The sequence below is a fragment of the Hippopotamus amphibius genome, chromosome 4 (genome assembly GCF_030028045.1).
Source record: "Hippopotamus amphibius kiboko isolate mHipAmp2 chromosome 4, mHipAmp2.hap2, whole genome shotgun sequence".
In the NCBI taxonomy this organism is placed as follows: domain Eukaryota; kingdom Metazoa; phylum Chordata; class Mammalia; order Artiodactyla; family Hippopotamidae; genus Hippopotamus; species Hippopotamus amphibius.
This window is the reverse complement of record NC_080189.1, coordinates 90,523,459-90,545,283: the sequence shown is the minus strand read 5'-3', so window position 1 is coordinate 90,545,283 and position 21,825 is coordinate 90,523,459. Positions and strand designations below refer to the sequence as shown.

Sequence of the window (21,825 nt, the reverse complement as noted above, 5' to 3'; positions counted from 1 at the left end):
TCTTTGATATCAGATTGAAAAGCTTGTTTGGGGTCATGTTGAGAAAATACTTGACAGCTTTGGACTAAGTTTGGTCTTCAGAGTGTAGATTATGAAAATTAGGTACATGTTCTTTAGAAGCAGAATCATAGGCTTCATATTTTCCCCAGATTTCTTATTGACAAATGTGTAATTTGAGAAGGTATTGTATCTTTTAATCTGTTATTGTATTTTGTAAAATAAAGGAAATAGTTTTTTCACAGTTTAGTGAAATAACTCGATAATTATTAAAATATAATAGTAAGCAAGAACCACTGACTTTTTTTGAAGAAAAGAGTACAATGGCTAAGGCATGCAATGGGATGGTGAACTTGACAGTACTATGCTTGACAGAATGATTGATGTAGGTATTCTATAAGCTACCAAATCTATGTATTACTAACAAATGACAAAACAGAAACTCTACAAACAGTAGTGATAAAACCAAAAATTATAATTATGGCAAATAAGAAAGCAGATTATTTAAAAATTTTAATTATATATAACATTTACTGAACACTCAGTATGTGGCATTCTTTATTTTTTAGCTTGCTTTAAAATGTTAACTTATATACCTGAAATCAGGTAGTCTTAAGACCCAGGCTCTATTTTTCAGCTCAGTCATTGCCCAATATCCATTGCTTAATCCTTCTTTAATTGAAATTTCTAATTAAGGAAAAATATGCCTTTAAAAATGTATGTATTTATGTATACATAAAATATGTATACCTATTATGTATACATATGTATGCAAAACATTTCTATACATACAATATGTTGATTGGGATCATGTACAGTTGCAAATAACAGAAACCATAATAGTTTTAGAAACTATTTCATTGTTCTCCTATAACAAGACATCCTAAGGTATGTAGTTGCTGATGTTATTTTAGCAGCTCAGTGAAGCCATCAGGGACTCAGGCTGTTTCTAACTTTACTACAATATCCTTAGCATGTTGGATTTTTTTCCTTGTCCATCTCCCTTTGTGGTTTGTGGTCAGAATATCAAACCTAATAGAGAGCAAAGGGGACATGGAAGTCCCAAAGAGGAATACCCAGTCTAGCCAGGATGGACTGGATACGAAGGGTCTTGAGATCAGATACAAATTCTAGTTTAATGAATTAAAAAAAAAAAAAAAAAACCCTCCTTCTGTGTTAGGTTTCAATGGCCAGGACATAGCTGCTGGAAGCTGCAAGGGCAGCTAGGGAGGTAGGGAACTAGATTGTTTGACAGTTTCTGACAACCGTGATCCATATCCTGGGTCTGAGAATGCTTGGGCCTGAAACTTAAAGGTTCTAAATGGAAAAGAATAGAGGAAAGAGTATTGGGTAGGCAACCAGCAGAATTCTCCGTAATAAGGATAGTGGGTAAATAAAATTGCCCTACATGAAAGATGCTATGATAAATTGTGAAGGGTGACAAAGTTTTTGTGAAATATGAGGCCAAGAAAGACCTGCCAAAACAAATGTGACAATTCATTTTAGTTAATGAAAGAAATTTTGTATTAATTCTCAGAAGCTTCAGCACGTTTTTCCATGGAAAAAGAGATATAGCCAGTCATTGAATGGTCATTTTTTTTATTGTTGTTTTCTTAGGTAAATATACTTTTGAGAGGGCTAATATGGTATTTTTGTAGTAGATGAAATGGATTAAATTGATAATGTATTTTCGGGGCAGGAATCATCTTGGACTACAAAATGTGGGCTTATCCATGTTATATTAGGTGAATGTTTCTAGCTTACTTTAGTGGACAGACTACATCTGTTGTTCTATAATTAGCATTTTCTTGGGCTGCCAGAAAGCATCTCATCACTTGGCATGTTCCACATATCAGACAGAAAGAAAAAGAGTAGAGGTGGAGTACAGTTGCTGAAGGAGCTATAGACCCAAAACTCGGTAGAAACAACAGCTGAGAACAGTCAGGAACGATGATTGTTCTGCAGCTGTATTGAATTAGCAAGTGTAGGCATGTTTTGACTGGGAAAGACTCAGGGAGGAAAATAGAATTACAGAATTTCAGGATTTCTAATTTTTAGCTAATTCAGTGTGATGTCAGTAAGTCCAAGACCCATGGAAATGCAGGGCATTTGTGTAAACAATAGGTAATCATTGATATATGTGATGGTGGTTTCAAGTGACTTTCATTTCTGATTGCTCCACTTCTTTGACTGAAAAAATGATTTTGAACTTGGAAAACAATATGTGCAAGCTCCTATCATTTGTTTTCTGCTATCATATTATATTGGGTGGAAAAATAAATTGAGACTACTGACTAAAATATGTGAGAAATATTGAAGAGTAAGAATTTTGATAGTTCAGTTAAAAATACTATTTTGTATGGCATTTTGTGAGGCTGTGCCAGCATATTAGAGGTAACTGAAACAATGGATTTGGGAACTAAAGAAATGTAGTAATATATAGTTTTCAAATATATTTACTATTTGTGTAAGAGGCGTTTGTGTTGCATATATGCATACCCACATAATGCTATTTTATGTGGTCATGGTGGTGCAAATAAATTGATAATGAGTTGTAATTTTGAGATTCGAAAGGGTTTGAATAGAATATGATTTTTGTAATTATTACAGACATCCTATTTCCTCTACCTTTAATTCTTATCTTGCCTCAATTATCCTGATATGCTTGAAAAGATCAGGGTTTTAGGAATTCTTATTTATATTTTTATAGGTATTTTGATTTATAATTCATTCTAACAAGTGTAAGAGTAAGAAGGGCCTTAGTTAGATAAATCTTCATAATTTAACATAATTGTCTTTAAACGTGAAAATAATCTTTGCTAAATTCACAGAATTGATTTTCTTACCTACAGTCCAGTTTGTTTTTCATTAGATTATAATGAGTAATGAGAAGTGTACTAAAAATTATTTCTATAATAATAATAATCAAATTTTAAAATACCTAAAATCTTTCCAACATTGTCTGTAGTTAAAAACATGTGCACATATCTTATATGACAAATATATTACTTTGATTCATTTTATAAAGGTAGTAAAGCATTAATATTGGTGTAATTCTTTTTCTTTTAAATTTATATATCACTCTACTTGTCTAAATCCAGAGTAACTTTAAATAACTTAAAAATCTTTTCAAACCTTGAAGACAGGAAGTGAAATAAGCCAGTCACAAAAGGGCAAATATTATATGATTCCACTTGTATAAGATACCTAGAGTAGTCAAATTCATAGACAGAAAGACTGGGGGAAAGAGAGGGTGGGAAGTAAAAAAGAAGTCTTTTTAGTCATACAGTGAGATATACTATGACATTATGATATTTTAGTATGACTTTAGCTCAAGAGTAACGTGTCTTTTGCCGTAATATAGACTTCATTCTAAATGAAAAACAAAAGAGTGTATGTAAAACACTGAGCACTGACCTGGTGGACAATTATTATCTTAGTGATTGTTATCTTTATTATTATTATTTATTATTATGGGCAGTAAATGTTTCAGAAGGCCAAAAGAGCAATGTGAAATAATGCATGTTTTAAATGGGTTCATGAGTATGTTTATGACAGAATCAAATTACATACTTAAAATATTTTCCAGCATCCTTTATTAAGAAACTGTCTTATTCTAGGAGGAATTGTTGATAAGGATCTTCGTCACTACCTCAACTTACGATTTCAGAAGGGTTCTGTGGACCACGAACTTCAGCAAATCATTCGTGACAACCTCTACCTCCGCACAGTGCCATGTGAGTAACAGATGTTTTTGTTTTTGTTTTTTTTCCCCATGGTAACAGATAAATGTTCAGCTGTATATTCATTGTTTAATTTAAAAGAAAAGTTAAGTAGAGCTGATTTTTTAAATGGTGGACTTTTGAAATATAGCATTTATTTGAGATAAGGAAGTTTTAAATGCAAAAGCTTATAACTGCAGTTGTGTAGTTTATGATGATGCCATAGCCGGAAGAGACTTATGATTTTTCAAGCTATAAAACCTAACTTCCCAAGTTAGTGTTGAGAAATATTAATTCTAGTCTAGGATGTTGGTGATTTCAGAATGAGTCATGATTGGGATAGAACTCCACACAGGGAGACAAGAGAATGCAAATTCAATTCATTAGCTGAAATAGCTATTTTGTAGATAGAATCTACACAGTAAGTCCCAATCTCATCACTGGTTTGCAGCAGGGGAGTCTTACAAATGAAAAGGAAACTATGCATTTGAAAGTGAAGTTAAATGTTCTGTAACTCTGAGAAAGTGATGACGTTGAGTATTGGTCACAAATTTCTTATATACAACCTATAGAAATTCTCAACAATCCCTAATTATGAGCAGGTGCTACTTCAAAAGAGAGGAATTGGTGAAATGATAACATTCACAAATCAACTTTTTAGTACCTGCTTCAGCTCATTTGAGAATCTTCTGTTTACTTTAGGACAATTCAAGGACTTTTCAAGCCAGGTCCTAGATCCTAGATAGATATCAAAATCAATTTCCTTCAGGGTAGATTCCATGACCTCCAGAAACTTTCCAGTCTCTCTGGAAACTCTGATCTGTGTGTATTCCTTTTGTTTTAATTGTGTTCTAAACTTTAATGAACTCAAAGATGTGGACTCTGGAAGGTTGATATTAAAGAAAGAAAAATTTGGCTGGAATAAATGAAACAAACCATGTACATATATGTTTATAAATAGGTTTATTCTGGGATCAAACTACCAGAACTATGTAAAGGTATGGATTAAGGATGACTGTACTGAAATACTGAAAACACACAAAGAAGTGAAATGGATAATTCAGCATCTAACCCTTTTCACCTACACATACCTTAGGAGGGGTGGTCCCTTGCTATTGTTAGCACTAAATGTGCATCAAAACAAAAATGCCAGGGCTCCACTATCAGATATTCCTAGATGAGAATGCTTATTGATTGACATCTTGTCAGTCAAATTGCTACCTCTGTCAGTGTGTGTTAGTTAAGTGAATAGACTTTTAGACTCTGGCTTTAAAACTAGAAGTTGAGAAAAGTGAATTCTTAAGCTTGTAAGTTTGACATTAGAGTGATGGGCAGAGGAAGGTGGATTAAAGTAAGTGACTGAACTATTTATAAGGAAACGGGTGGACGCATTTCCAAAGCTGTGATGTTGTCAGTGCAGCTGTGTGAATTTATCTTTTGTGACATGGAAGAAAGGAGATCTGAAATACTGAATAAAGAATTCAGGTACTTTATTGTGTTTAAAAGCTGAGGGAAACAGATAAGAGGCTGACATTCAAGAATACTTGTAGTCCTTGCTAAGGTGATGACAGAAATAAGAAGTCTTAATTAAATATGAAGATAATAGGGGTAAATTTTGCATTAGTTAATTAACTTCTTAAATAAGTCATCTCTCTTTAGAGTACCAAAGAAATACTATGACAGAAAAATAAATATAAAAGTAAAATAACTAGGCTTATATAAATAAACATAAAGAGGTTCGTGCTGTGATTTTGATACAAGGTCATAAATTCAATTAGAAATCCTTGAATACCTCCTGTAAAGAAGATGATTAGAAAGTTAATGAATCTGAATATTACAATCAAACAATTATTCTTTGAATTTGTAGCCAGCACTCCTCTAATAGCCAATTCCAATAATACCATTCACTAACAATTCTCTTAACTTGGCGTAAAAGTAAAAAATCATCTAAGATAGATATGATTCTGATTTATATTATCTATAATCACTTTTAAACTGATGAACTGGACCTGGACAATCCACCAACTTCAGTATATCTTTCTTTTTTATTAGAGTGTACAATTTGGTATTTTTTTCTTATTAGTAATGTATATATGGCAATCCCAATCTGCCAATTCATTTCCCCCAACCCTCCGCACTTTCCCCACTTGGTGTCCATATTCACTCAGTATAGCTTTTAATGGAATGTTCAAACATTTTCAAAGAGTGTGCAGCAAAAATGTGTCAGTAGTGTGAAAAATCCTGCTACTGTTTAGAAATTTACATCTGTATCCAGTATATCTATTGGCTTTGAGTATGGAGTGACATTTGTTACGTATTATTTGGGTCAAATAATTCTTATTGGTTTTCATGTGCCCAGACCATAATAGGAAAATGTGTTACTGAAGAGCTTGTCTCTGCCTTTATATATCCATTCCTTAATATGTATACTGCTTGTTTAATTTACTAACAGGAATAGGTCATGGAAACAAAATTGTTGTTACCTTGTAACTATGTTTGGGTGGTTTAAGCTTTTTAGTAAAGGGAGACCCAACTGAGTAATTCTGCTTACTACCACCACATTATTCCACCACCACCAACTACAACTAAAAAAGAAAGGAGCAAAGTCTTAGAGTTGGATTTCCTTGGTGCCTAGTGAATAAGAGAGAGCTCCGAGGTGAGGGCTGCAGAGACCTCTATCCCTGTCCCCCCACCCCCACCCCACACACATGTACTCGTCCAAATCTTACTGTGAACAGCTTAGCTCCTGTACCTCCCTCTGAAGGAAATCTGGGCCTGGCTGCTGGCTGATTTCTGAACTAAGCATGGGAGGAAGGTGGTCAGTCCAAGTCCCTACCGGGCCTTAACTACATATAATATAAAATCCCATCAGTCTGTTCCCTGCCCCATAAACAAGGGTTGGCTACACTTAGCCTTTTCATTTTGTCTTCCCAAATTATCTCAGAACATAATTCCTCAAAAATATATGTTTTTAAAGTTGTCTCTAGGCATGGGAGGCAGGGCTTGGTCACAGAGACAGGACTGTTGGGGATATAGTGAGCATGAGTGTGAATACACACACACACACACACACACAGGCCCTATGAAATCAGTTCATCATTCTTTCAAGTGGAATTATGTAGAAAAGATCCTTAGGAACTGATTCTATGTTTCTGTAGAATATAAGCCGGTCACATGATTCATATCTATTTAAAGACCTAACTTTGTACCTAAATATATCTGTGTCTTTTAGTTGCTAACTATACAGTTTATTGGGGGGTAGGAGTGGGATAAAGGTCTTAAGTGGGTTCTGGGGTTGTAAAGGGAAAGTTAATTTTTAACTTTTAAACAGTGACTACTGAAAATGAACCTTTCAACAATTAGATTTCAGGCTATATAGGATTTTTAGGTGATGGAACTTTAGGAGACATGAGTAAATAACAATGAACCAAAACTGTTATAATCTGGAATGTGGTAAAGCCTAACCAAGAAAAATACATAAAGATAAAGAACTCAAAAGAGTTTAGAATATCCATCAAATGGGATTTCTATTACCTTGATAGTATATAAAAGACAATTTCCGAAGCACTCAGCAGCACCCATTACAGATTAGGTGAAATTGTTTCACATTAACAATGTTAACATGTTAACCATGTTAACCTGTTAAGTGTACAACGTTAAGGTAGCATGCATTGTCCTTTGGGTAATACAGACTCTGAGGTATATGAAGGAAATTAGTGGAGTTAATACAGAAAAATATTGGATTAATTTTCAAATGTTTAAAGAGTAAAAATGGAGTTTAATATTCTACTGAGCATAATGATTGCATATAATTAATGAGTCTAAGTAACCATGATTGAAATGGCTCTGCTTTTTAAACAGGAGAAAAGATAGTCACTTCCATTTATTGATGAAGTTCTCTTTTTTCTGTCCTTAATATTTATTAAAGATACAAATTAATTTTTGAGGCAAGTATGAGCACATGTATAAATTGTAGATACTTTTTCCCTCGTACCAGATAACATGAGGAAGGACTTCAATGACCAGTTTTAAAAGTTTCAAAATGAAATGAAAGGTAGTTAAAATTAAACTTCTCTCCCAAGAACATACTTTGTCATTTGGCGAGATTGTTTTATTGGGATATTTTAAATTTATTTGAAGCCAAAGGAAATACCAGTGTATATATAGCAAGTAAAAGACAAAAATCAATAAAACTAAAGGTCTAAAACTCTTCCATAAAAAGCAAAGAAAATGAAAAACATAGATTTAAGATATGAAAGAAATTACTTTTATGAAAGAGCTGATTGAAGTGTAACTCACAGTGATGTTTCTACATATTTAAGCACTTTAAATTAGTATAACTAAACCATGTTTAAAAAAAAAGGATTGTCAAGAATAAAATTGTAAGGTTTCTAATATATATTTTTTTTAAATTCTCTGTAATGCTAAATTATCTTTCATGGAAAAGCAAATAGATGCAAGCTCTTAAAATGTTATAGGGACTGTTTCCTTTTAAAAAGAGCAGTTACCAATACACTGCAAGGTACAGCTATGCAGAGTCAACATCCCTTTGCCCTAATTATATAGTCTCACGTAAGGCTTTGGTCAGAGAGAAAGAACCATTGGAGAGAAGCTGGTGACCACATATCTATTATAAAGTCTGGAATCAGGGCAGAACTTTCTAGTTTACTTCATGGGGAAAAATAATTTTAATTCTTAAGCAAAAATCAGTACTTTTAAAGCTTGTGAAAATATGCTTATTACTCAACAAGGCAATATTTTTTTGTGGGCATGAATGAATCTAATTACTCATAATTTTCATCATGAAGGTATGGTTCTAAGCATACGATGAGAAGTGAGAGTGGAATCAACCTGTGGAATACCAAAAAATTAAAATCATCTTCTAACAATGAAATGAAATTCTCTGAGTTGAAGGTGATCAAGAACATGATTACTCAGGATATCTGGAAGTAATATAGGCCTCTGTGCTGGGGTGGTAGCTTGAACTGCAGGTAGACATGCAGGCATAGAACTAGAGATATAAGATCCAACTGTATTTTAAAACAGTATGTTGCAACAGCTGTATATTACACATCTGTTTCAACTCTAACTTTATTGCTTCAAATAAGAATCATCAATTTAGAAGCTCTTTTTTGAAGTTGCTTTTACAGTGTGAATCATGTTCTTTCATAATTATTTCAGAATCAAGTTCCAGATTTTTGTTCTTTGAAAATGAATTTGATTTTTTAAAATAGCCTAATTATATTTTGTGCCAAGTGTTGAGAATAAGGGTTATTAGAGAATAAATATGATTATTAGTACTGTGAGCCAAAAGAGACGGAAATCTATAAACAAATGAAACTAAATTTCTTGAGAGGTTTATAAACTGTCCCTGGGAAGCTAGGCCAAAAGAAAAAATTCAAAAGCTTCTGAGCAGTATCAAATATTTGACAGGGTTCTAGTCATTCAGATGTATGCCCGCCTGGTATATTTATTGAAAACGTGTTGTTGTTTTATAAAAAGCTGTATTAAGTTTGCCCTCTTTCTCTTTTCCCTTTAAATAGTAAGATCTAGTTTCATGTCATATATGTGAAAATACCATAGATTTTTTTTTCTTTTTTTTTAATTGAACAAAACGAATGCATCTTTCCTGGTTACATACTAACATTCATTGGTTTGGTTGACAGAGTACACAGTAAGAGAGAAATGGCTTCAAAATATTGGTGAAAATGGAAAGTCAAGGAACATTAGAAGAGATTGTGTTGATTTATCTATTTGATACCACAGGGCACTAGTTTTAGAATAAAGGAATATATCCAGCACAGAAGAAAAGCAACAAACACCAATAGTGAACAATATTGCTAATCTTCCAAATCACATAAAATTCCCTTTGCCCTGACTTGATCAGCTTTTTTTGTGGTTGTGACCCAATCTTTATTCTTCATTTTTTCCTCTTCGGTTTGTACCTCTCTTTCCTCTTCATAAGAGGAAGGCTCTCCATAGGAAATCTGGGTTTGTGGACCACAGCAGATAGTATGTATACTCTTGGGCTTCAGTGGTTCCAGCAGCTGCCCAAATAAGAATTGGAGATGAGTGTGTGAAGCCATTTTTCCACCTTCAGAAAATCCAGTTATCACTTTCAATGGAAAATAGCTCCTCTTCTAGGGAGCCGAGAATATGCTCCCTGTAGACTTCAGAGTTGTAGCCCAGTTGGATATAATTTGGTTAACACACCTCATTGTATGCCTCTGCACTTTTTAAATAGAAGGAATTAGGACTCTGTCAGGTTCAGACCTACCCAAGTTTCCAAAGTCAGCTGATAGGTACATAGGCTGTTGGATGATTATAGTAACTAAAGGAAAACTATAGGCAGGTGGCAGTGGACTAGTGTTATTACAGTACTTTGTAGTGGAGCACTCAATCTTAATTCAAATACACCTGACCAAAAGAACAGTGAAAAAGGAATACTAATCGTGGTTACTGATATCCATACGTTTAGTGCACTAGTCAGTTATTTGCACATCAGAGTTTAGCATTGTTAGAGCATGATGAGTTACCCTTTGCTTTACCTATTTGGCAACATGACACTATGAAAGAGCATTCATCTAAGAATTGAGAGCCAATGGTTCTGGACTAGGCTATGCCACTAACTAACTACTATAGGACCTGGCCATAGGCTTTACCTTTGGGACTAAGGAGAGAAGTAAGGGAGTAAGAATTCTAATGGTTCTTTCTGCTCTAGTTCTTTCTCCTCTAAAATGCCATTGTTTTCTGATTCTGCTGGCTTACTTTTCTTTATTTCATCATTATTCAAATCAGTTCATCAAATTGGCTTTAATTATTCTGAGTATGTAATGCCCTTGATATTGAGCAGGTGTAAACAGCTTATGGAAACTGAAGATATATCAAATACCGCAGACACTTCAGGGAAAAATAAAGAGCTGGGTTTAAATTAAGTGCAGTTCTGGATAAAATCAGCCATGCATGTACTTTCAGAATCTCTATGAATGTCAAGTTAAGGATGCCATCATAACTCTGATGTTCCTTGAAATATGCCTTCACTATTCATGAAACTCTGAAATATGGTCCAGTCCTAGTAAGTGGATGGGAAAATAAGTATAATGAGAAGTACAAAGCTTTTAAAATCACTTTCCTCCTTTGGAATGTGCAGTGAGTTGATATGTAAGATAAAGGCTTCTGAAACATTAGGTGTGTTGTTATGAAAATGTTATTGTAATCTTTATGATAAGATGTTTAACATGAGATATAGTGTCTTCTAATGTTGAACTTTAATAAACATCACTTATGCAAGTGAATGGCCTTGGGTGAATGCCCAAATAGATCTAGCTAAAGGGAGGTTAAATCAGTGCTCAGTGCAATCTTTACAGCATCATTTAAAAATATAAGCAAGTCACTAGGGTTTCTCACAGAGAGTAATTAAAAGGTAAGACTGATGTAGGATTGACAGTCAATTTAATTGAAAATAGGCATAAATTCTTCCTCTCTTAGGCAAGTAAAGAGTTTACAATAGGATCAATTCCCAATTAGTTTCCCAGTAACTATTCTATGCTGTTACGTGTCCTATTTAAAGGCTAGTTTGTAGGAATGTTGCTTTTTATGCATACAAAATCAGAAGATATCTGCACAAGTTCTGTTGGAATGAAGATAGAGTTTCATATGCTGCTCAACACAACAAACTCATATGGATAAATGATAATTCCTTACCTTTCCCTTCAAAGAAAAGATTGAATTGGGAAGCTAATATCAAACTATGTATGTCTGTCCTTTCCCATTTTGGGTAGGAATTCTAACTCTCTTTTTCCTCTTTTTTATTTTTTGACACTAATGAAAGAGTGTACTGATCAGTAAAGAAACTGAATATTTGTAGAGACTTCATGTCCTGAATCCAGTTCATCTTAGCATTCCCAGTGGAGGAGGGGTTGGTGATTCCCCAACCAGGACCAGCCCCAGCCCCAGGTATGAGACTCCATGAACATCAACCAGAACAATTCTTTAAATGGCAACCGTCATTTGTTGAGCACTTTCTATGTGCAAGAAGTGTTTCTTATACATTATCTCATTGAATTCTCACAGCATCCCTATAAACTGTTATTCCCATGTTTGAAAACATATGGAGAAATTGAGGCTCCAAGTTTAAGCAGTGGTAAGAGGGAAGAGGAGTTCTATCCCACGTGGATCTGGCTTCCAGCCCACATACTACATGAGAGGAACTCTCTAGTCGAAGCCCTGAAGAGTCATAAACACCATAAGGGTGCTTCCAAAGGGGTTCAGACACACTCTTGGAGTAGAAAAAAAAAGTGAAGAACTCTGCAGACTGACAGACTGTATAATGAATGGAGTTCTGCAGGCTGACAGGGTCTCTAATGAGCAGGAATGGAATTCCATCAATAGAAAAGACATTTTTTTTGCCAAGCAAATATAGACGGAAATTCCCACAACTAAAAAAATATATGGACAATTATCAGGAAAGTCTTCAAGTTAAGATCTATTGGTTGGCTAGCTTCATGTTAGTTCTTTTCATCTTGACATGAGTCTTTTAATTGTCCATTTATCAATGAAGTATTAAATTGGGGTTGTTTTAGCACATTATTGCCAGAAATGTTGGAATATAAAATATTTATGGGGAGAAACAAATTTAATTGATAAATATACCATTCCAATAATTTAAACCGTTACCTTGTTATAGAAAGAGAGATCAAATATGCAACGGAGTCTACATTATCTAAAAGCTTTTGTTAATTTCTGAACTTTGCTTCTGAAATCTTACTTAATCTACGCTCATCTAGACCTTCTACCTGTATTTCATACTCTGAATTCTAATCAAAATCTAAAATTCTAACCATATAAAACTCTATAAACAGGTATTTATAAAAGTTCCCAGTTCCTCACCTTGGCGTTTTGCAAACCAGTATGAGGGTGACAATGGGTTGAGTGGGGAGAAATGAATGAATTAACATTTACCAAACATCTACACACAAGGGCTGTAATTATATTGTTGCTTTTTGCAATCCTCTGAGTAATGTATTGTGGTTTCCATTTTTCAGACCAGGAAACAGGCTTATGGAGGTTAAGAACCCTTCTCCAGATCATGGCTACTAAGTGGATGACAAAGAATTCAAGCATCTAGGTCTGTTTAATGCCAAGAACCATTTATGGGATGTATTATGTTACCTCCTGAGTTACTATAGCTCTGATATCCCCTACAGTTCTGAACAAATCTCAAGAGGTCCCAGAACATAAAAGCATGCTTGGATGTGTATCTCCATTTTTAATCTAATATTTCCATAAAGGCAGAAAAATCTTGAAAATAGATAGTGAATTATTAAGGTCTTTAAATCACACATTTATTCCCACAGCTGTAGTACAGGAGCCCCACTAGCATCATTTCTCCAAAGGCTCCAGAAAGACCAGGGTCAGTAGCTGATTATTATTCAACAACGGCATGCCCTTCTCCTGTTCTTATCTGGGGGTAACCAGAACAGAGACAACAGGGTTATTTACTTTAGAATTCATAACATTTTAATGGGAAAAAATGGCCCTTCTTCTGTTGAAGAGGAGCACCATGTTTCCATCTTAGCAGAACTGGTGCCCCACTGATTCAGCTGTCACTTGCAGCCCAGTACAGTGACAGCTTCTCAGATCCTGAATCCTCCAACTAGATAAGCATTGGTCTGTGGTGACACAACTTAGTACAACTTATTTGATCCCTGCACCAGGAACACATGGAATTGATATGTCCATACGTATTCATAGATCTTCTCTAACTTTGGGGTAAATGCCGCAATTCTGACTCAGGTGATGTAGGATAATACTCAGTGATATCTGGTGTCTGCTGAGCAACTTAAACCATTGAGGAGATAATGAGTGGCAAGCCAAGCTTAACTTCTGCCCCGCTTTCATTCTCTTTTTATTGCTTTCAGTGTCAAAGAATTTTTTTTCTATTCCATAAAGTGAAACAGTGTATAATGTCTCATTTCAATCCAGAAAATAAAGACATGCAAGGTATTGATATTTTCAGGAGGAAGGGATTTAGGGAATTAGTTGTTTAGAAAACTACTGAAAAATTTAGAGAAGAGGGTTGCAGAATAGATCCTCAGGAATAATACTCAAACAATACACTGCCCTGCCAGGGTAACTGCTACTTCCAAGGCCTGTGGCTATGATTCATGAAGCTGTAATTAAGAAATTTAATGAAGCGAGAATTGAGAAATTTCTAGATTTCACAAAACTCTGATTCAGAAATTGCTACTGTGGCTGCAACCACCACTTAACACTTGAGAATCTGGAAAATGGACAGTGGAACACTCCTACAGAAGATATCATATCTCTAAGATCTTTTGGTATGAAAGAAAATATCACCTTGAAGCATCTTTGTTTTCTGTAATAACCCAATAAACATAGTATCAGCATCTTAAATTTATTATCTTTTAAAAAATGGCTCTAAGTTTTAAATTCCTTTTTGATGAATCTGCAGTCAAATACTTGCAGTATAAATAACTGTCATCAGATGTTAGTGAAAAAACTTACAGTGCATTTTTTTTTTTTTTTTATTGGCTGTGTTGGGTCTTCATTGTTGCGTGTGGGCTTTCTCTAGTTGTGATGAGTGGGAGTTACTCTTCATTGTGGTGCACGGACTTCTCATTGCGGTGGCTTCTCTTGTGGAGCACGGGCTCTAGGCATGCATACGGTGCATTTTTTATATAAGATTTTTATTTTCTACTTAAACTCCTACTGATTTTTTTACAGTATGCTCACTGGTTATATAAGCTACCAAGGAAATGTATTCGTTCTTTAGAAAACTAGGATATTTATGCATTATCAGTATATAATGGAATTGTTCTACTCTGCTTATAGAATGGGACATTTTAAACGTGTATAAGAGTCTTTTTTCATTTTTTATTCACAACTTTATTATTAAAAAGTATGAATGTGACACTAACAAAATTTAGTTCATAATTATATTTCTCACATGAAAAACAGTGACAAAACTTGCTTTCAAAACATAATTTAAACTTGGAGCAAGAAAAGGAATCTTAATTAAAAGTAAGGAGTTGAATATATTATTTGAAGCACTACAGAAAATTAATTACAGTTTGAAAAAAGTAGGATGCTTTCAGCACTAAGTGGCATAACATCTGTGACCAGAGATCAACATTGGCAGCTTTTTGTGGGTTCCTCCATAATTTCTTTACCTCAAAGTTTATTAAGGAATCATGCTGTGAGACTTTGGTAGAATGAAAAGCACAAAAAATGCATAGACTAGGAAAATATGACTAGGTTCAACTAGGAAACAATATATCTGGCTCCTGATACAGATGTAAAATTTTAATTTCACTTATCTGTAGGTTGGATGTTATTTTCTTCTGAATATGGCTATATTCATAAAAAGTTATCTTCCAAATTCTTTGGTTGTAAAAGTGTGGCTGTTAATTCAAAGTGTCATCAACATATCTAATAACCTGTTAAATTTAAAGAGATTAAAAATTTATAAACTTTCATGTATTATAACTTATTTTAATTCAGTTCAATTAACATTGAGAGCAGCAATGTACGTATGACTAGCTGGGTACTAGAGATATGGAATGATTAAAACACAGATCCTATTCTCTAGTAATTTATCCTTATCACAGGTTCCAATCTAGGTAAACAAATATCATTTTGTCATTTTACAGATAAGTAAACAAAATATTCAAGTAACTAAGATAAAATTGCTACCCTATTTCTCAGGTCTTATGGCCAACCTTGGGAAATGATTATTAGAAAACCTGCGGTAGTTCATTTTTGCTTAACAATGACTAGATTGTTGGACTTCATTGGGATATAGATAAAGATGGACTGAACTTCATTGAGCAATATGAATCTAGTTTGGGGAACTCTGTTTACACCTGCTCTGATATATTCATAATTCAGATTTCTTATGAGTTGGGAGAAGAAGAAGAGAAGAAAGCAGGAATAAGAAGAAAAGAAAGAAAACCAAATATCATGGCAATCTCTGAAGGACTAAAGATTTTCTTGGATTGCCTTGTGGTGGTAAACTTAATCACATTTACTCATTAGAGACACGTATTTTTGACCCTCGAATAAATCTGGATCCTCCAGAATCTCTGAACAAAGCCCTTAGGTTTGGAACAATGGATCCATGGCTTCTTCAGTGGGAATCTGGTAGTAAGTAGAGGCTAAGGTGGTTAGGGACTTCTGTGATGATCCATCCTTGCCTGTGTTCCCAGGAAGCCTAAAGTTATATTAAGCAGGTGGCCTGTCAGTTCCTGACTGTTCTCTTCGTTATTAAGAAAGGGGTCAGTGAGGTTCAGCAAGTTAAGTAAGTAGCCCAAGATCATTGAGTTTATAATTGCGAGAGTAATTTTTCACTGTAAATTATTAAATGGGCTTCCCCATTTTGATGATTATGTGTTTTATCAGTGCTTCGTTTCCTTTGGTACTGACCAAAGTGATTCTCCAGGCTTTCACAGTTAGGGACTAATCTTTTTTTTTTTTTTTTTTTTTTTTTGCCACACTGAGCTGCATGCAGGATCTTAATTCCCTGACCAGGGATCAAATCTGTGCCCCTGCAGTGGAAGAACAGAGTCTTAACCACTGGACTGCCAGGGAATTCAGGGACTAGATTTTAGAACTTAGTGAATTAACTGAGAAACTAGCTGCTGGGATTCAACTTGGTTTGGCCATCCTTAATTTAAATGTTCAGTAAACATTTAATGTATGTATGGATGGATGGATGGATGGATGAAAGAATAAAGAGAAATAGGTGCCATGTTCAGATGCATCTCAGCTTTGAAAGCATGTAAAAAATATTTATACATATTATATATATAGAGAGAGAACTAGAAAGAGGGATAGATAGATAGATGAAACAAAGGAATGGAGGGAAGCAGGCAGGGAAAAAGAAGGGAAGGGAGGGGAGGGGTGAGGAGGGGAGGGAAGAAAGGAAGGAAGGAAGAAAGAAAGAAAGAAAGACAAACAGGCAGGTACAGGAGCAAGTGGAGCAAGAAAGTCAACAGCAGGTGAAATATTCTGTGGTTGCTATTTGGATCAGTGCAGTCTGGGGTGAGTGAAGCTAGACTATATAGGCCAGAAATAGTGGTACTTCAACAAGACTTCATGTGAGGTCCCAGCCAATCACTCAATATCACACACACACCCCAAATCCCTTGCATATTTGAAGGCAGAAGGAAAGGATTAAGGATGTAGGCAAAACATCTTCGAATGAGATAGACATGGAATCTAAAACACAGGAGTAAGAACTTCTGCTGCTGAGAGTACATGGAAGGGTGAGAGTACATGGAAAGGATGCATTCAGAATCAATTACGGGTTACAATTTTTATTCTCAATCTGGGATACTGAAATCAATCTCAAATTCATAGCCTGTAACAGCTTTGAAAGCCATGCTTCTAGGATTTTCTTCCAAGCTCTGTTGCACTATCATGTCTTCCATCAACCCTGCAAAATAAAATGTTTCATAAACTTCATTCAGCAGCAGCCAAGTAAATCAGAATACTTCCCTTGAGAATCTTGCACTTTTCCTACTAGTATATGAGACATCACAGATAATTACAATCCAAAATATTTCTGTAATAAAAATATGACAGGTGGCTAATCCTTGAGTAGCATAATGAAATTCATCTAACAGCCAATTCTTTGGGGTAAAGGTAGTTTTTATTTACCGGAGAGATGAAAGTAGCAGCAAAACGGCTACTATTAAGCAATGTAATTAGTGCTGATGTAATTAATCTAGACATTTAGTCAATGAAATAAAATGTCTTGGGCTCTTTTTTCCACTAGAACAGTTCTCCATTCAGATGCCTATGCATAGTGATACTGCACATAGTTGCGAATGAAAATACACAAAGCACCTATGCAGTTATACAACTGCAGTTATACGGTTACAGAACTATTCTTTTTCTGTTTATTTCCAAACTTGAAAGTAGATTGCTGATTCACCTTCATTCAGATCAGTTACTCCATTTCATCATCTATCTACTAGGCCTTTTATCTTATTTTTCCTCCCAGCTGTAATCCATCCTTCTCTATATCTTGGCTTTAACTATATACCTTGAGGCTGACTCTGCATAGCCATCCTTTGTGAAAATCCTGTGACCTCCCCTGAGTGGTAATTGCACAGTGGTTGCTTGGTTTATAGCCATGGTGCAGTAAAGATTCCATAGCAAATAAAGAATACTCTCAGTCACCACCACGTGAAATATCACCAAGCTGTAAAATTTTGTCTAAGTCTATTGACCTTCCCCTTTCAACTGTTCTAGCCAAGCTTACAAAAGATCAATTAGCATTGGAGAAATGCAAAATAACATAGGACTTTAATTAATGGGTTTAATTGCAAGATTAAGAGAGAAAGTAAGCAGGTTTCCAGATATTTTCTACTTTTGTTCAAAATAAACTTTCTGTCTCATGAGTTGCTTTTTCCTAGTCTTTTTAGATTCAGCAAACATATTATTGGTTTTGTGCTAATGAATAAAATCTAGTCCACCTGAAACAAAAACTACTCAGACTCAAACAAACATTTTGCTTGGTTTGGGTTCAATTTCTTGGAAATAATCAAATCTCAAGTGTGGCAGAGCTCTTAAGTAAAGCCCAACAAATATGTGTTTCTGTGTTTTGCGGCTTTCTTTGTAGTTAGGTAGGGACCATATGACTAGTTCAAGACAATATGACTAAGGAAACTATAAGCTGGTCCTCTTCCCGCATTGCTCTTCCCCTGCTGCAGTGAATTTAATGGCCGTATATTTTAGTTGGTGTACCCATCACGAGAATGGAGACTGTCCTGGACCACATTAAACAAGCCATATTAAAACTTGCAGTGTTGAACATTATGTTAAGATTTGGAAGTTCACTTGTTACATCACAGCACAGATTAGAATTCTGACTAATACAAACCGAAGTATCCTTGATATGAAAGTGAATACTAGGACAAAACATGTTAACCCCTTGCTCAGTTCTTGAAAATAAGTGAGATAGACAATTATAAATCTTGGTGGTTTTTTGTTTTTGTTTGTTTGTTTGTTTGTTCTTTACTGTGTGTATATATGTCAGAGTAAAAGAGAGGAGTAAAATAAAGCATGTGCTATTGCATTGTTCATCAGTGCTTCAGTATGGCAAGCTTGTTGTTTTTTTTTATTAAAAATAATGAAGAAATGGAACTATTTTTAATAAAATTCATATTGCTATTCTATTTTTGACAATAGAAAAGACTTCCAGACATGATTAATGGGAAAGAGAGGAGGAAATAAAGGTTCTATAGTGTCCTGTGAAATTTTTATTTAGTTTGCACCTTGAACTTCATCACTTTAATCACTTAGATAAATTTGTGACTTGGAATGTTGATTCATTATGGATGAAACAAAAGTACCACACTGTCCTTTATTCTGTAGTTAATGATAAACCTTGAAAACAAGATAATCATTTTTCAATTAGGCTCCATGCAGGGACTAGAAAGCATATTTATCAACATGTTCAGAACATAATCAGCATTAAGTTGTCATATTTTGGCTGTATTAATGTTGTTAAATTGACATAATAGTCATTATAAGCGGATGCTCTTCCCTGAAGTCAGTTATTGCCTGAAAGATTTGAGTAATTAAAGTTGTATTCATTAGCACACCTATATCTATACTTTTTTCCAACTCATTATTATGGTTCTCACTTTCCATTGCCTAAAGTTATAAAGCCATGTAAAGTTATAAAATTTCAACTCCTTACCTTGTTAGAAGAAGTGCCACATTATTCATCTTCCATACAAGGTGTGTGGACCTTCCTTATGAAAATTAATGCCCTCCAAGTTTCTACTTTGAGAGTGTTCTTTCAGTTTAATAGTAAATGCTCCAGATTTCAGGGCTGCTCCTTTATTCCTTGCCCTGGCACATGCTTGTCCATAATGCTCAGTCCTTCTGGAGAACATCTCTACCTTCCCTGACTCCTAGCTACTCACAGGTCAGTATGTTCTCGTTTGTCTTTGTATCACAGAAGTAGAAAATGGCATAGTGAGGTATTAACTGGGGGAGCAAGAAAAAAAATTAGAGGAAAGAAAAAATGGTAAAAATCCCACCTTGGTATGTGATGACCAATTTTATGGTAGAAGACAGACAGTGTAGAGATTTGTATGCATCTGGACTCTGTTGCTGATTCTATAGCTTTAACTAAATCACTTAAACTCCTGTGGGCCTTGGTGTGTTCATAAACAAAGCACTCTAAACTGTGATTTTGTTAAGGTACTAAATTAAAAGGAATAATTGGTTGGAATGGGCAAGAGGTGTAACAAACAGAATAATGGGTTTCATGGAGAAAGAGTGGACGAGTCTCCCATGGGTGATCTTTCAAATAGATTAAATCTGAGTTCAAAGGGTTCTGTTGTTGTTCATGTGTTTATTTAAAGAGGAATTGATTTTTAAATAGTTATATGATAAATAGAGTGAGAGATAGAAAAATGAAAAGGGCTTAGTCTTTCTACCTCATTTTTCTTATATCCAGAATAGATACCATAATTTTATTTACCTTTTTCATGGTAATGTTAGGATTAATTACTATTCATGTGAAAGTAATTTGAAAATGAAAAATGTCTTTTAAGTGCTAAATAGTGTTGCTTCAGGTTTGGTTTCTTAAAATACCTAACTTCATTAGTTTTTTAACTGTCCTCTGATGTGCATCACAGAATTTATAAACATATATATATTTATGTATATAAGAAATTATATATATAACATGTAAATATATGCATAAGATATAACAATAATATGTATTATATATAATATATAAACATATATGTATAAAAGAAATAATGCTAACCAAGTGAAAAGGGACAATTTTGCTGCCTGAGTTAGGAAGATAACCTTCCTCAAGTGGTGCAGTAACTGAGTAAAGTGTTAACTGTCATCACTAAAGACTGATTGAGTTGCATGGGAAAGCATTACTTGGAAATCTTCTGTGGGGATATCTTCATATATGTATGCAATCTAATTAACAAAGATGACCTTGCTAGGTACAGTGATTAACTGTTCAACAAATAAGAATTAAATTAAAAGTAAATACGTATCCAGCAAGCTGTGATAGCCTCTCCTAATTATTCTGCCATGACTCAAAAGATGAATATTTTATTTGGGGCACCAGGACGATAGGGTCTCCTAATGCTGCAGGCAGAACCACTCCAGTGTACATCAGGTGGGGATTAATAAGTTTAGTCTTAGTTTAAACAAAATTAAGTGTTTTACTAGTGAACCGTGGTTTATATATATACAAATTATTTTTATATAAAGATTATATATATATATATATATATATATATATATAAAAGAAATAATGGCTACCAAGTGAAAAGGGACAATTTTACTGCCTGAGTTATGAAGATGACCCTCCTCAGGTGGTGAAATTCTACATCTCCGACAGTTTGCTAGTATTTTATTGCTTGATTCTTCTCACTCTTTTTTGGTTCTTTATAAGACATCAATAAAACAACTCAAACATTGGGATTGGATATTATAAATATTTTTAAAGGATTATCTGTAGATCAAAAATGTTCTCAAAGTGAGAATTCTACTGAACAGTATAATTGAGTCTGCTAAATTAAAAGCATTTGATAGCTCCAGTAGCTAAACAAATTAGTAAATGTAGAGGAATATACTGAAGTAATAATAAAACCAAGAATACAGCATTAAATTTCCAAAGTAATTGAGAGTAATGATTGAGGTAATTGCTACCTTAAAATTCATTTCTGAGACTAGTGGCTTTTATGTTTCTAAAGAATAAATATTTGCAAGAGTAGAAATATGTTGTTTAGAAAATGGTTATATAAAGGAAGCAATAACTATGTCTCTCTATAAAAATTTTTCAGAGTTTTAAAACTTTAGTAGGGTTAATTTGCTATTTGAAATGTGAAAAGTACATTATTTTACTGCAGAGAAACAATCATTTTGTGAGTCAACATCCTAAATGGTAGAGCTACTTCTTACTTCTAATATGTATAAGAATATATTTTTATATATGATTGCATAAAGCCTAAGTGATAAAATAAATATATTTATTTGCTCCCTCGCAAACATAAATCTTATGTAAAAATGTAGCATTAAAGAAAAAGTTGCTTTA

At 34.3% G+C, this 21,825-nt stretch overlaps 1 protein-coding gene across 1 annotated transcript in view; it reads left to right on the top strand.

Moving 5' to 3' along the window:
- MAGI2 (membrane associated guanylate kinase, WW and PDZ domain containing 2) overlaps nt 1–21,825 on the top strand; it is a 1,275,509-nt gene that overhangs the window by 392,623 nt on the left and 861,061 nt on the right. The window contains exon 2 of the mRNA XM_057732512.1: nt 3,618–3,734. Within this exon, the coding sequence (XP_057588495.1) occupies nt 3,618–3,734 (117 nt within the window). The remainder of the gene's footprint in view (nt 1–3,617; nt 3,735–21,825) is intronic.